We start from the raw sequence: 17,098 nt of genomic DNA on the forward strand, positions 1-17,098 counted from the left end.
TTAGGCCTATATAGTTTGCAGATCGCCTGACAGTAATATGAAAGTCTTCAGTTCGAATCCTGTTGGTATTAGGTACCATGTTATCCTAATAAAAATAAAATAACTATCTACTACCATAATGCATCGTCAAATGTTACCGTTTGATCTTTAAATATAACATTCGTTCAAATACAATTATGGTTATTTTATTCAAGAGGTAAAGCAAAATGAATACTAACATACTAAAATATTTACAATTTATTTCATTCATCATTTGCTATGATATTATAGTCTTTCTTGTCGTCAAAGACAATATAATATTTAAAGGTTTTAAAAAACCATTCAGAAAGGTTGAATACAGGCTTTAATGCTAAATAACTATTACAAAATTATAGTATACTATTTTGAAAAGTTTATCTGACCATAAATATACGGTACCTCAAATTGTCATATAAAAGTAGAGTCTATGCACTATAAAATGGTAGACTGTGAATAATGTTAACGTTATTATAAATACAATTTATGTATATAATGTTAAAATGATTTTTCTTTCCATTATTTTAGCATAAACAAAATTTTTTTTAATTATTTTTTTTTTTTTTTCAAAACTTTTTGTTGTACTGTACCTTTTGTAAATGTGTATTGGTCGAATAAATAAATGAAATGAATAAAAACGTCAGATAATTCCAGCTGATGAAACAGGGCAATAATTCGGCACGTGACTGGCTTAAGAATCATTTTATTTTCATTCAGAAAATTCGTTGAACATAATGAAATATAAGCATCTAACTGCTTCCAGAATTACTATAAACCAAAGATGGTATCAGTCTACAATGGACGTTCCCGCTAAGGCCTGCCTTTGGACATGGTACCTAAGGTCCCACAAATCGTAATTCGCGAATATAAATTTGCGGAACCATGGACCGATTATGGTCGAACATATGTATAACCTTTGGCTCAGCCTCTCGAATAACAACACGTTAAGATTGGTCAGATTGTTGGGTTTGCCTGACACTGTCAAAAGGTCTGTTGAACCATAAAAAACATTATAAACTGTAAACTCTGTATATAAAATGAATAATGATTAAAAAAAATTATAATAATATAAATCATAATATGTTAGGCCTACTACATAGTGTTTACAAACAACCGTAAACATATAATAGAATTTCAGTGTTTATCCCTTTGATATTACATTTCATAAAAATAAATTTAACTTTAAAAAATTCTCTTAAATTCTTTCGTATAATAAGCTACATTGCTGTCTGTCATAACGACAATTATCATAATAACGGACAATAATAACAGACAAGCACGTATTCTTTGTAGAGTTTGACATTCTGAAAAGATCTATTAGGGAAGCCACAGGGCACTTAAGTGAGGATGGGTTAGAGATGCATGGGGAAGAGGCATGAAATGAGGTAGGGATATTATGTATTACATACATTTGATTGGCATTATACCAATGCACTCTCACTAGGTGATGACATGCAAATATACATTGTACTTAAATACTTCTCACTATTTATATTTATAATAAACAGTACAATTAAGATTGTAAGGTATAAATTTTGTATCATTTTAAAATCATTAATTATATTTATGGGCAGCGGCCGGTACGCATTGAGACAGCGTTAGATACTGGGCCCCATCCTTTGATGGTACTTGCTTTCATCTTGAAATAATATCTTGTACTGCCAACTAATCCGTGGAGCGTGCGGGTCAGATCGCCACCATCAGTGACTTGCACAACCCAATCTTCATCTTCCAGATTTGGGTTGATACTATACATAATTATATAGGCTGCGTAAAATTGAAAAAAAAATTAATAAGATTCAATAAGTTATTTTATAATCGTATCTACATATTAATAATACACAAACACACACATACATATACATTAAAGTAATACGCAATCACTGCCTGTGGCTTACTTTGGTGTCAGGTTCTGGAGTAAGCACACAGTATTGCCCAATGATCGAATGATTTTTAACTCTACATTTTAACAAATTCCTTGGTTGGTGGGCTAAATTTACATATAATAAGGTAAATTTGTATAAATTTTCGAATTTTCTTTAATTATAAAAAGCAAATCAAATGATCTTGATAAGCCATTATACTTAGATGCACTTTAATGTATTTATCTATGACCAACCAAAATAAAAGGTGAATTGAATACATAGGCCTTTGTAAAATAATGATAAACATACTGAATGATTATTATGTCATAGCTAATTGTAAAACAAATTAAAATTGACATTAAAATAAATTTAAGATCAATTTTAATTAGATAGATTTTAAAGCATGAAATACTCTATACTGCAGCAGTACACTTTAAAAACAGCGTGGAGGATTTATACACAAAGCTCCACGCAATGGTGTCCTGCCTTTGGTGACATGTTTAAAAGCTAAACTTGTTTACGCCCAACCTAAAGGTTTCTGAAGTGTTACCATTAAATGTGCTTAAGTATTTGAAATGATGTCACATAAGCACATTTAACTCTAAACATGTCAAGATCCTAAGCACATTAAGATATATCTAAACATGTTTAGCTTTTATACGCGTCACCAAAGACGGGACAGCATTGCATGAACCTCTGTGTTTAAATCCGCCATGCTGTTTTTAAAGTGTAGATTCAGAAATTGTGATGTTGCATTTAAGTTGGCTGCGTTCTCTGCGGGTAGACCAACCACACTTTTTTTTCCTTTATCATGATACAATCCACTTAGCCCACAGGCACCGTGGTCTTCTTACCGTTTATTATTCCATTGGGTTTAGCAGGGGGGAGCCAGTTCACCGTAATGGCATCACAACCATGTTCAGATAAAACCAGGGTTGGATCACTTGGTGGTGAGCTTGGAACTGCAATAAACAGCACATAAAAATAAATTAATAATTGTTCTTGCAATGATTGAACACTCTCATTTGAAATACAGTAGAATCCTATTAAGGGGACATTTTTGGACCAAAAATGTGCCACCTTAATAGGGGTGTCCTCTGAATAGGAATTGTCCGTAGTGTTAAAATATATAATTTCCCTTCTTAGGTGTCAAAAAAAGTGTCTTTTTAATAAGGGTGTCCCAAAGGAGGGGTTCTACTGTATTCTATCTTCTATCCAAGAGATTGGCTTTGTGTATTATATTGATAAACAAAAACATTTACCATCTTGAGATGTTTTGTTAAAGGCAACAATACTGTATGGACTAGAGCCATCCACCGTTGTTCTCTTCACACTGATCTCATACACTGCATATGGCTTCAGATCAGTTAACACTAAACTTGTTTCACTTGTATTTATTAATCTTGATAAAAATTAAAAAAATAAAACAATTTAAAACTCAGTTGTGGTAGCTAATGTATACAACATGCTGATGAATACAACGTAAAAAAGTTCATCATATTTTCCAATATGGTTATTTTCCTGCTTTTGTAACTGTTTTCGTCTATTTACCTTGCATGTTCCTTTATAAGGTCACAACCTAGGTTTTGTATGTTTTCCTTTGTTTTGTTTCAAAATAAAGTGATTTTTTATATAATTATACTACCTTTTAATAAAATTCAGATATTGCAATAAAATAAACATGAATACTGCCCTCTATACATTAAAATACAGGGCAGCGTCTCTTCTTTTTGTATCAGAATTTTACCTTATTTTTTGTGGATATGATGGTGTATACCTAACAGTATACATCACTTTACCATCAACATCGTCTGGTGCCATAAATGACACCGTCATCGTGGTAGCACCTGTAGTCTGCGCCTTAACAAAAAATGGGGGGAGGAGTTCCATATTGTCACTAACTGAAAATGACAAAATAAATAGCATAAATTAATAAACATTTTATGTAAATTAATCTATTTTAATATGTTTTCTTCAAAGATATACTCCCACAAAAAGCTGATTTTGAAAATATAAATAAATTAAGTGCATACTTTATATTTTTCAAATTATAATTAATATATTAATTATTAACTTTCAACTCAAACTAGAACATAAAATAAAAATTACTTGTATTGTTTGAATTTTATCAGCAAAATTACCTCTTAGTTAACAATTTAACTGCATTATATTTATTTTTTGGGAATAAAGTGTGTGGATTTGGATGGTGGTGAAGGGGGAGGGGGTGGGGAACTGAACAGGCTTTACTCCTCTAAAATTCTACCAATATGCATGATAGAGTGAAATAATAGCCTACTATGTTGGCCAAAATTAAAACTTCCATTTAAGCACTATAAAAATATTACTTTATCAATGACACCAGCGTAATGAGACACGTTCCATACACCCATGGTAGGTTTTGATTAAAACCACCTGAAATTGTTGATAGGCCCAGCTAATCCAGGATCCACCGCTGCACTATAGATGTCAACTAATATGAGGGAATTACCTTTGTCTGTATCTGGTATATTCACAATTTCATACAATGGTTTGCCCTCTCCTGCTTTGTTGATAGCTCTCAACTTGATGACGTAATCTGTCAAAGGTTGGACGTCAACAATTGTGTACGAGAGCTTGTCGCTATCTAGCATTACTACAACATTGTCAGGGACGTTCTCCCCAAAGCCAAGCTTATATCCACGGACTACGGTGCCTTGTTCGCTATCTGGTGGTTCCCACATGACATGGATGGCGTCTGGTTGTGCGATAACTGTCAATGATTTGACTTCAGGAGGTACACGTGATTCATCTATAGAAGACAGGAAAATAATATTGACAGAGGGCGCTGCTGTATAAATATCATTACATTGCACTTGATTAGAATTACACAATGTTATCAAAATAATTCTGATAAAATATACATTAGTGTTACATTACATTACATTAGTGTTACAGAATATACATGAGGCTTGCCAGCCCAAACCCAGTATCAGTGACCAAATAATGAATATTGAAAATTATAAATTTACTGGAATTGACATACTATTGCCAAAGTTTATGATTAAGCATATTATTGCTTCTCTGTACTAAAGTATAGACTGCCACATTGTTATGTTAAGTACTCAGTTTAACAATTAACAACAGTACTCTTGTTTTTTTTTAATGGTAAGCCTCATATTTTTAGAACAGCGCCCTCTGTATAAATATATCATCACTTAAATGTAATAGTTTTTATTTTTTTAATATATAAAATTTATACATGTTATGTTATGTTTTCTTAAATCTAATAATAAAAACATTCTTAGAGTGAGTTGTGGTATTCCTTTGTATTTTCTTTCTTATACTGTAATATTAAAATAATTACACATAAATTATTTATATATTGTTATAAATTACAATGTAATAAACCACAAACCTGGCAATCTAGTGACCTGAATCTCAGCAGCTGCATAATCAGTTTCTACAGTTCTATCTATCGGGCTTCTTATTTCACAGATGTAAGTGGACGAGTCGTCCGTATCCACATTATTAATAGTCAACACTTCACCTCCGTCACTCAGTATATACTTATCATTTGCAACAATATCGTAACTCAGTCGCTTCCAACTGATCTCTGGTTTAGGAACACCATCGGCACGACATCTAAGAGTAACGTCACTTCCTTCTGTCGTTTCTACATTCTCGGGTTTCTCAATGAAGGTAGGGGGGACAAGAACTGTAACTTGAGCATCTGCAGTGATGCGCCCCGCCCAGTTCTCGGCAACGCAGGTGTATTTACCTGCATCTTCTTTCACAGTGCTGCTAACAAAAAAGACACCTTCCATCTGTGTTTCAAGTAAACGCCCTTCTATCACAGCAGCTACTGAGCTATTATCATCTGAAATAATTAAGTCTTTTTTTATATGCAAAACAAAAAGTTAAATATGATTTTAGAGAGTATAATGTATCATAGTTTCTTAGGTAGAAACCCACCTCAAGTATACAGTAAGGCCCTCCTTATCTTCTGAAAAATTTTCATGTAAAACGCTCTACCCAGATATAATCCCATGTTTGGGACAAAGCATATTTCATGCCAACTTTGCTGGCATCCAATGTGCGAGACAATAAAATTGTATATAGCGCCCTATGTGTAAAAACCACGAAATAGAACACCATCTATGTTATTTCTTTTTTCATTAGAGTCATTGGTCAGTAAAGCTTTGTTAAAATAAATTTATACGGCCTGTGTTCACATTTTAATGGCAAATTTAGGGGATAATCAGTCTATACATTTTATCTCTTACAAAATTGTTATGATGCGTCAGAGTTGGCAGGTGTAAAAGTATGAAACAAATTGAAATTAAGCATCAACTTGCTAGCCAGACCTAGCCCTGGGTTACATAGGCCCACAAGCCTTCTTTGTGAAGACTAGGCTGGAACTAGCCTAGTTTTATGCCTGCAGTCTTACAGTCAATCTGTTTGTACTTTCTGTTTCTGTGTACTAACCAACCTTCATATTTGACCCAATTTTGTATTCAAGAATGTGGGTACCAATTGAACTATATTCATTATTATATTTGTTATATTAATTACCTTTCAACCAGGAAATGACCGGCTTAGGGTAACCATAGACAGCACAAACTAAGAAAGTAGGACTACCAACCCGTGCTGTGGCGTTTCTTGGTTTGGACAGAAATTCTGGTTCCTCTACAAGAAAAAGATAATTAAATTCTAAATATACAATGAATTCAACGAGATAGTAATCTCAATTTGCATAACAAAGATATTTTTACAATATGAACATTTTTAACTATCAGATTGATAATTTTGCCAATATAATTTTTAACATCATCCTGAAATATCTTCAGTATATTAATATGTATATATATATTGTAGATCATACTAATTATTATAATATATATACCGTAAAATCTCGAATTGAAGCCCAATGGGCTTAATCTCGTGAAGAAGCCCATCTCGAATTGAAGACCCCTTTAGTTTGAAAATTTAGCCTCGAGAAGAAGCTCATCTCGTAATAATATATATATATATATATATTTATGTGTGTGTGTGTGTGTGTGTGTGTATGTGTGTATTTATACACATCTAGATGTGTATAAGAGACAGTAAGTGGACGAGTCGTCCGTATCCATATTAGTATCAATTAAAATCAAACATACTTCTGGTAACTACATGTCTTTGATACACTACGTCTTCTGGAGACTGAAATTGGTAGTGGACTTCAAAAATACCAGAGTCAGTATTAGGTCCTGTATAGAACACATTAAGCTGCTGCTGTGTGGAGGTAACAATAATTGGAAGATCCAGGTTTGTTTGACTGAATATGGATGCCATCTTTCGTGTCCTTGGTAACGCTTGATCAAAAGTCTGCACCACCATTGATTCACGGATCAAGAATTTAGTTGGCAGTGAATTATTTGCGTTTTGTGGTAAGAAGTCTAATCGTGTTATGTTTATTGTAACCTTCTTGTTTGGAGGTGCTGTAAAGCGATAGCGACAGCGATCAAATGATTTCTCGATGAATTGCCTGATGGTACCAGATGGGGGAGACACTGCAGAAACTACAAATCCACAATCTGTTGGAAGATAACACATTTTTTAGGGCTGTAGTGTAGGAAACTAACTGGGGTGGGTGGTAGACATTCTATAGGTGAGGGAGTGGTAACATTGGTATAATTAAAGGGATTTTAAAAATGGGCAAGAGGATTAATAAAAGTGGGTGGCGGGCCATGGAATCAGATTTAGACTAAGTGGAAAACTTCAAGGCTGAGTGCCCCACCTACAATAACTATATCCCTGATTTGTTTTTTTCTTATGTGGAGGTAACCCACTTTTATTCGTCCTTTTAATTCATCATTTTTTCATATAAATAAACACATATTGTACAATGTATACAATGACATTGTGTAATAATAATAATTTTAAAAAATATCATCATATTTCTTGAACGTAAACCAAAAACAAATACAAAAATTATGTAAACTGAAATCACTGAACAATATATTTATATGTATCGTTTCAGAATAAATATCAAAACAATATTAAACAAGATCCCTGGTCTTAATATAGTTTTAAATACAACAAATTCTGCCTTTAAGCAATTAAGTTTTAGTATTAGAAAGTTTAATTTTCTCATGGTAATTTGCAATGCTTCAACACCATTTGTAAAGTTTAATCTCAATGAATGGATGTGGACACCTGCAAACAAGTCCTCAATTCATTATCATATATAATGACTGCACATGGGAACAACAACTTATTAACACTAGAGTATCTTTGAAAATCTCACAATACCTCTACCTGAGATAAGTACACCATTATACATTGAAACTTGGGATTTCTTCACACATTATCACTTTGAGACACAAAGGAATTAATTATAAGTAGAATCCAACTGGGGACCACTTGTTTCAACCCTGATTCTTATACAAACTACTCACCTTCAGGATATGAGACAATGTTTGAGGGCGGGCTTTCATTTGTTAACAATGTTGCTGTAACTTGGAAGTAATATTTGGCTGATGGATCAGGCAGGGTGATTGGCCCACTGTAATCCGTCTTCGTCCATTCTTCAATCGGTAAAGTTTTGTTTTTTGTATAGTAGACACTGCCAACTATGATTTTAAAAGAGTATTAGAAATATGAACGACAAGTAATAATAACCATCTAATAATAATATTACATTGCAAAAATATTTTTTATATAAACATATATATAAATTAATATTTTAATTGCTTAGTTTTATTTAGTTATTGTCTTTCAAAAAAGTCACAAGAAGATAGAATATTCCTTACTGATTAAATTTTTTTATATTTTTAAAAGTTTTTTGGATGGCAAATTTAAATGTTAGCTTTTAACATATTTCAATGCAGGTTGAAACATTTAAATAATGCCATTCTAATAGTATTTGCTTATATGTTTGTAATTTTGCCAGCAGATATATAAATTTCTGTAGTAAAAAATATAGAACATTGGTTTTTTTTACCTTTTACATATTGAAAGTTGATAATAATGTACATCTTTGAAATGAGCAGCTAAAAAGTTTTATATTTTTTTTAAAGTTTTTGGGTGGCAAAGTTAAATATTAACTTTTAACACATAATTAATACTGTTTTTGATTTTTTTTTAACAGAGCCAAGTAGACTGGCAGATTAAGGAATATTCAAAGTGAAAATTTTGTAAATCAATAAAATTTAACCAGAATTTTACATAAACAGTATATACTTAATTGAAATTTAAATATTTCTTAAAATATGTACATGTTTATGCAAACCAGTTATTGTACATACATTCGCCAGTCCCTTTTCTTGCAACAAGTCTCACTGCATTGTTTTCAAGCCCCACTACACGCAGTAAAACAGGAGCTGTAATGAAATGACATAAGGGTAACAATCTTACACATCTTCAAAACACATTTTTGAGACTTTCCGACACTGTACCAGAGGGCGCTTCATCATACTATAATGGCCGATTCTCAAAAACTTTATTAAACGCTCTGAATTTTTCAAAAAAGTTTGAATATTCAAAAATTTCTTGGTTGTTTTTGCTGAAGAAATAATCCACATAATAAAAACATGAAGGCAGAAAATTATCTGGGGGAAAAATGTTTTCCCTGTGGACGCATAAATTTGGCACAGGCAGTTAAGTTGTAGAAACTACTGCACCACTCACTGAATGAAATAGCAACAATAGTGAAATGTTATTACCATATATTAATATTTATTTTATAGTAAAAAGAATTGCCGGTACCTTCCACAGGTAATGCCAGCAAACTGTCAATTCCATCTGTCGTGTTCATTACAGATATGCTATGGGGACTTCTGGCTTTTCGCTTTGAAACCATCACAACAAACACATACGTTGTCATTGGTTGGAGTCCCTGTATCAATACAAATTCCTCATTTTCAACCTGAATTTCTTGATTCCTAAAAAATATAACAACCACTAATTTTTAGTAATAATATGAAAACAATAAATAATTATCACATTTTTATATGTTTACTTTTTTTAAATTTTATTGCAGTTCAATTTTTTTTCTGTGTTTTTTCTTGTGCTATATCATAATTATTCTAATGTATCTGTTTTTTAATAATTCAATTAATAATAAATAATAGCAAATAATAATAATAAAAATAATAAATATTTATCACATTTGTATATGTTTTCTATTTATGAATCTTATTTATGAATCTTATTATAGTCCAGTAAGTTTGTTTTTTTTCGCTTATTAATATAACGCAATTTTTAGTTCTTAGTATAATGTTATATTCGGCAATTCATATTCAAACATTTTTATTGTTTCTATTTGCATGTATGTGAAATTTTGAAATACAATATACCATGAGAATGAATGAATGAAAAAGAAATAGTTACTATGGACTATAGAGTTGCAAAGGCAACAAGGTTCATGGGAAGGGGGTGTTTCCTGTTAGGCCAACTTCAACTCAGAAGTGTTTCTTTAAAAAACAAAGTTTATGATTGAATACTACAACAGCAGTACACTGGTCAAAAAGGTGGGGGGGGTGGTGTTCAGTCAAACTCCAACTCCCCTTCCCTAGTTACAGGACTGGTGCACTATAGATTTTGACATTGCATATATTCCTGTATTAAAAAAGACTAAATATATTTTTCACATAAATTACTTCTTTACTATTAATATTTTTTTCTGGCAGTGTACACTGCATGAAAATGTTAGTTTCCTCATATACCATATACAAATACCTTGATGCAAAAAAATGAAAAAAAAGATTGATAGCTCTTACTCTCCAAGCTCTCCCAAGTCCATTTGCTCCGGAACAACTTTGTAGATGATTGTGTAGGTTACTTTTCCTGAAAGTTCATTCGGATCTTTCCATGAAACACGGATGCTGAATGGAGAGACTGTCTCAGCTATGACATTTATTGGTGCCAGTAACTCCCTTCGTTTTCCATCAACGCTGTTAGTTATACAAAAGATAATTACCGTATATGATTACTTTCAATTATAAACTGAAGTGAACATAGATATAATTATATGTAATGTAATTTAATTAGATTTATATGCACTTTATAGCAAAGTATATCAGTTGCTCTCAATTCTGTATAATTATTTTTTTAAATCATGTTTTATTTTTTTAACACTTCATCTTTGTTGTTCCTTGGTGACACCACCCTGCATGTACTTGATAAAGCCATGACCTCTGGGTTTTATGCTAATTCTTTTTATTGTTTCTTGAATAAAGAAGGATTTGATATTATTTATTAATTAAATAGATATAATTATTTAATTTTAAAATATAAATAAACAAATGTAAATAAATATATAAAGTTTGTGTTTTATTTTTATCTTTTTAATATATATTTAATATAAATATTTAATTTCTTGGAATTAATATAAGAAAAATAATAGGTCAGTTTATAAAACAATTTCTGTTTCTATCTATAGTACTGTCCTCTGGCCTGTCCTATCCCCTTCCGTTAGGGAATGTGTGCTGGTGCTTAGCTTTTCCCGACAGGGCTTGGTCCATTGTTCCCCAGCAGACTGACCAGAGTCAAATACCGACTCAGCCCCGCCCGTGTTTCAATATTCCCGGACAGATTTCACCATGGTTTCCCGATTGCTGGGCCGGCCCACCAGTTGAAGCCACTGTCCCTGCATCCACTTCATATTAGCCCAAACATTCCTCCCATCCATCCTCAAGAATTTTTTTGTAGGCTCAGTGGATCTAGAATTCTTGAAATGGGGGTGCTGATGGAGGGAGGGGGTGGCTCGATTGTCAGTTGAGGGGCGCAAATTCACAAAATAAGGTGATGAGGTGAATTTTAACTACTTGACCGTGATATTTTGGGAGGGGGAAAGCCAATTGGGGACGCGATTTCGGAGGGGAGTGCTGTAAATTTTACATCGAACATGATAAAACCAGGGAGTTATTAATAACAACTCCCTGATAAAACCATGAAGGTACTTTTAAATAAAAGAAATCAAGGTAACATAATATAAGTCGTTACAAAGAGTTTTTTGTGTGAATTGATTGAAATCATCGCACCTTGACGAGAATGTGCTGATTGTCTGAAGTTCTAGCTAACAGGTAAAAAAAACAAAACAAAACAAAACAAAAAACTAATTGAAACACGATACATAGGCCCACGCACTTATTTTGTTTAAACTTGGAGTAACATAATTTTGTTCTTATAATTACCTCATGTTTATTGTCTGTCACATGCTTAAGCCTAAGGCATTGGTGTTGTAAGTTTTTACCCGGGCTGGTGCTGCTCCTCTATGTCCATCTGCCTTAGGCACGCAAAGGCTCCGGCTTTTCTTAAATATTTTAACCTATCGAAACGTCACTTTTTTTCATGATCACTTGCATTGTTCAAACTTATTGTATTGTTAAGTTCTTCTGTGTCACCCTAAAATTTCCGTAAGCCCCGGATAAGCTTTCAAATATAGAAGCGTGATGAACCGTTTTCCATTCGTGCCTACCAGACTCCTCGATTGACTTTATAATTGAACGTAATGAGGCCTAATCTTTCTAAATGTCAAGTAAATTCCCATAGGGTAGGAATCAGGTTTTGTCAAGACTTGTTGATCAATTCAAAGATTAATTGATTCATATACCGTACCCTACAATCAATCAGTAAGTCAATCAATCAATCAATCAATCGATTTCAGGCAGCAAAACTTTGTATCAAAGAATATAGAACTCTGGATGTGCCACCAAAGAAAATCACGTAGAAATTATGTCAATACAATCCCCCCTCCCACCCCACAAAAAAAAAAATAAATAAAAATAATCAAATAAATAGATAGCTTAATTAGGCTTATCAGCCAAATCAGTGGTTGTACAGTTTTATTTATTATTTATAGCCTACATCTGTTAATTGTAAGACAAGTAGGTCTCTTGTTCCTATCAAAGTCGGTTTCAAATTAAATTTTTAAAAAAGATGGAGAAAATTATTCAAATTTAAAGTCTGAGATGTGGTGCCATAATCATAAATTCAGCTTGATTAGGCCTAGGCTATGCCTATACAAAGTGACCAATTTAAATACTTACTTCAAGCTTAGTACGGTACCGCAGCTCAACACAACAAGTATGAGACAACAAATGAAAAACGACTACAATACAATTGCTTTCTAGTGTTTTCGTATTCAATATTAAACATATAAAAAAGTTTACATTTTGCAATTCCATCTATAGAGCATAAAAGCGGTACAGAGTAGGCCTATGTATACACAATAAAAACTAAATAGGAAAATTTACCAGTATTTATTTGCAGAAATATATAATATGTGTTTGATAATCATATTAAACATACAACTCTAGTTAAAATATAACAATTTTAATATACAGTAATTTACTCAACAACTATTAAGTCACTTTACATTCATATGCGCCAAGTACTAAGAGCACGGAGGACCTGAATTCCCCTGCTAAGAGGTAGGAGGCAGTACAGTTATTCAAATAGAGGGCGGTATATGTGAAAAAAGACTTCTAATTATATAAAGGTCTCTTGTTCGTCTCTTTTGACTTTCCTGTAATACTTTAGACTTTACTAATATTTAATACTGTACTGTAATTTCTTTTTTCTCTCCAATCAAGTGTTGTTAGCTTTGTATTTAATTTAAATTTTTGTTATTTGTATAATTGTTACTTGACTTTATTGTGGACGCACCACCGTGGAGGTGTGTAGGCCGACCATTGTTCCTACAAATACTGAATTAACTACTGAAATCTCTACATCATTAAACCGATTAATATGGTAATCATTACTACATCATCACTATGCCGTTGTGTGGCCTTTCGGTGTAATCCGGCTCGTTATTTTGTCTTGCTTTGCTCACAAGATAGTTCAGCCTCTGTTCAGCATTTGCAATGGAACCAGTTTCTGATTTGGATATGATATCTACAAAAGCCAAGAGAGCAAAGCATTTTAAAACCATAATAAAAGCAACAAAAATCAAAGAACTTAAATGGTGGTGGTGGTGGTGGTGACGCCGGTGATGCTGTTGGTAATGTTGCTGATGATCCGTTTAAATGATGGTGGATGGTGGTGGATCAGTTGGTGAAGATGATCATATTTCCGATGATGATGAAGAGGAAAATGATGATGATGATGATGGTGGTGGTTGTCACGGTTGCGGAGGTTGTGATATTAAATTATGGTTATAATGGTAGTGAAAGTGATGGCGATGATAATAATTATGATGGTGGTAATGATAAAGATGACGTTATAATGACAATGGCATGACGAATGAAAGAATAAAGATGATGATGGTAGTATAATGATGATGATAATAACGCTGAAGGGATGATTAAGGTGCTGTGGGTGATAAGGGTGGTGACAAACTAATATTTTGTTTAAATACATTTTTAAAAGTCTATGGATCTGATACATACCGTTGCGCTTTTGCTCCACGAGCTTGTGGATCTCATCAAAATCAACCCCATTGTCCAGCAGAAGCTGAATGTCCAACATCAACGCAGTTATCAAGACGTCTGCCACTAAATTCAAATTAACAGTTTGATAGTTTTGTTTTTCATATTAAAGATCATGTCTAAAGCTCTGTCTAACACTTATGTGACAAATTTGTGTGATGTGCCCTTTTATGATCACGACGATACACCCAAATATGGGCAAATCAAAGTTATTTGTCACATAGTATAGACACAACATTACTAAATGGCCTTTACATATCCAACATAGGTCTATATAATTAAACAATAGAGGGTCAGTTATGCGTCGGTATCAGGTCTCGAATATGTAAAAGGTCTATAATATTCTCTATGATAGATCGGAGCGGATTCGTCACTATCCACTAAGTGCAATCTCGGTGGTCGAATGGTTAAGTCCCTAGCTAGTTATCCAGAGGTCGTGGGTTCGATTCTCATCCGATCACTTGCGATATTTTTTTTCACAAGCATATGGGGACGTACGCATTCAGTACTAACACGTCAGGAAGGGCAAAACGATTAGTAACATATGTTTACAACGAAAGATCTTCAGACTTATTTAACGTAACAGAGGACGACTCACCAGTTTTACATTCTCCTTTATGTCGTATTTTCAGGTCTTTGTTTTTACAAGCTGCAACTGTTAATTTGCACTCATTTGCGTAGTTTTTGTCGTCTGTTCCACAAACAGGATCGACTGTACCTAAACATACCATCGAGCTGCATTCGCCTTCAGAAATATTATTTTTAATAACACAAAGTTTAGAATTACGATAATTATAATGCCAAGGCCTCTAGGCGCTTCATTACCTTTGTCGGTCATTAATTAGCTTACTGTACATATCCATAAGGATATGCCTATAATCATGACTCCCAGCACCCACCCCATGTCGACCACGATTCGGTCCTAAAATCGGAAAACATTACTCTAAATTCTTTTTGCATCCCTATAACACGTTTCCGACAGCTTATAATAGACCAAAATATTCTTTTAATCGCAAAGGGAGCTATCGTCGGCAATTTTCGGCCCCGCTGGTTATTGTAGCCTAAAAACTTACTTTTCTTTTCGGCGTCTGAAACCTCTGTTGCCGTTTCCTCGTTCCCTGCAGTATTTTCGTCTTCCTGCAAATCTTTAAAAAAATATTAATTATTACGGTAGTTCATGAATTTGATTTATTTACTATGATTTCTAACGAAGCTCAAACCCATGCTCACACCAGCTGGAGCTATCACGGCCTATTATAACTGATATTTTATTTATATCGCCATCTTTGAAAACGACGGTCAATTGAGTTATAACATTGTACACCTTATGTTATTACATTCAGCGAAACCAAACCACACGAAATCAATAGATAGACGTATAATACAAACAGTTACACTTATGACCAATAGAGCCATATATTCATACGAGAACAATGTAGACGCGTTGAATGTTGGGTTTGCGTCATTGCATGCGTCTCATTTTAAGTGGTTTCATATATAATATAATTTTACCCCGTAGTAATTTTTAAAGTGTGAAAGCTACCGTGAGCTTACACCAAAACGTACATTTTAAGGAAAGGTACCATACGCTACACGCCTGATGTTTGCCGTTTGCATGAACGCTTTGGAGTGCGTACTGCGTAAGCCCAATGTAGGCCTACATATAATTTTATACAATCATAAAGCTAAAATTTGACACATTTTTCAATTTAATCTATTTAATTAAATTCAGTATACAAAGGTAAGGCCTAAGCAATGTGAAGTAAATCAATTTAAACTTCCCTTATACTTTATTTTTACCACCAGAATATAAATATTCAACAAAAAATAGGGGGGTGGGGGTGAAACTAACCTTTCACTGCTCCTAGTTCTTCCGGTGCAAATGGCCTTCCAGCGAACCTCCCCAAACTATCGCCCCGTTCTGGTAATTCAGTGTTTCCTTTTGGAGGAGCAGGTAAAAGGTCTTTTGAATTCACAACGTTGGTTTGGGCCATGGGGTCAAACGCTTAACATTAAAAAAAAAATAATAATGTTGTGAGACTCATAGATAGTTCAGTTCATTTCAGTCGTATTAAACCAACTATGGTCTATAATAAGCCTGTTTCGGGAGTGTTGGGGTGGCTACCCAAATGTTCAGATGGTTTAAATTAAAGTTATAATTTAGGGCAACTTAATAGGATACTGTATTATTTCACAGTCATAAATGCATGCATGTTGATCACATTTTAGTGAGGTGGGGCGGGGTGGAGGGAAGGAATGGTGATGAGTAATAAGTATCCAGCTCTCGTGTACATAATTTTCTATTCTCAATGCGTTTATAGGCCTACTTCGAATTTGTCTATATAATATTCTTTATCATTAATATCAATTTGAAATGATACTCTTACCCTCTTCTTGGTTCACTCGTTTTTCATTTCCAAGACGCTGAAAATATGGAATTTATATTAAATAGGCCTACGGTAAGTTAGCTGTGTTGCAATGGTGTGTATTCCAAAATAAGCCCATATTAATTTTACGTATTCTATTTATTCCACTTGATACTAAAGGAACAATAGGATTCTGTCATAGTAAAATGTTGGTATTAAGAACATTTTACGATTAGTTTTACTAACAATAAATGTATGTATCCAGGTTAATACCGTATTGTATTTTGTTTGAGCTAGACCTATTGACCGTCCCACCGAAACGAAGCGTTCAGGGGCATATGCATTAGTGTATTCAAAAGAACAAATGAATCAATAAAAATAGGATTTGGGTAAGGTCTATATTAAATAAAAGATGCGAAAATATGGTACGATTGAAAAACGTTTGACAGTCTAATTT

The 17,098-nt window shown here is 33.4% G+C and overlaps 2 protein-coding genes across 2 annotated transcripts in view; both read right to left on the reverse strand.

Annotated features, from left to right (window-relative positions):
- Positions 1-320: 320 nt before the first annotated feature.
- LOC117122664 (neogenin-like) lies at positions 321-10,826 on the reverse strand. The gene is made up of 12 exons (XM_033268346.1): positions 10,622-10,826; positions 9,609-9,784; positions 9,149-9,223; positions 8,300-8,473; positions 7,019-7,435; positions 6,432-6,545; positions 5,275-5,736; positions 4,369-4,668; positions 3,628-3,781; positions 3,143-3,282; positions 2,735-2,842; positions 321-1,782 (listed from the first exon to the last, which is right to left on the reverse strand). Exons 1-12 carry the CDS (start codon positions 10,642-10,644, stop codon positions 1,580-1,582), a joined length of 2,346 nt encoding a protein of 781 aa, XP_033124237.1. The 5' UTR covers positions 10,645-10,826; the 3' UTR covers positions 321-1,579.
- Positions 10,827-12,758: 1,932 nt separating this feature from the next.
- LOC117122644 overlaps positions 12,759-17,098 on the reverse strand; it is a 7,626-nt gene continuing 3,286 nt past the window's right edge. The window contains exons 6-11 of the mRNA XM_033268322.1: positions 16,663-16,699; positions 16,128-16,280; positions 15,349-15,420; positions 14,874-15,020; positions 14,237-14,341; positions 12,759-13,742 (exon numbers count right to left, since the gene is read on the reverse strand). Of these exons, the coding sequence (XP_033124213.1) occupies positions 13,609-13,742; positions 14,237-14,341; positions 14,874-15,020; positions 15,349-15,420; positions 16,128-16,280; positions 16,663-16,699 (648 nt within the window). The 3' untranslated portion in view covers positions 12,759-13,608. The remainder of the gene's footprint in view (positions 13,743-14,236; positions 14,342-14,873; positions 15,021-15,348; positions 15,421-16,127; positions 16,281-16,662; positions 16,700-17,098) is intronic.

This window comes from Anneissia japonica, unplaced genomic scaffold, assembly GCF_011630105.1.
Source record: "Anneissia japonica isolate Jap-2015-1 unplaced genomic scaffold, ASM1163010v1 scaffold287945_len1679841_cov205, whole genome shotgun sequence".
NCBI lineage: Eukaryota > Metazoa > Echinodermata > Crinoidea > Comatulida > Comatulidae > Anneissia > Anneissia japonica.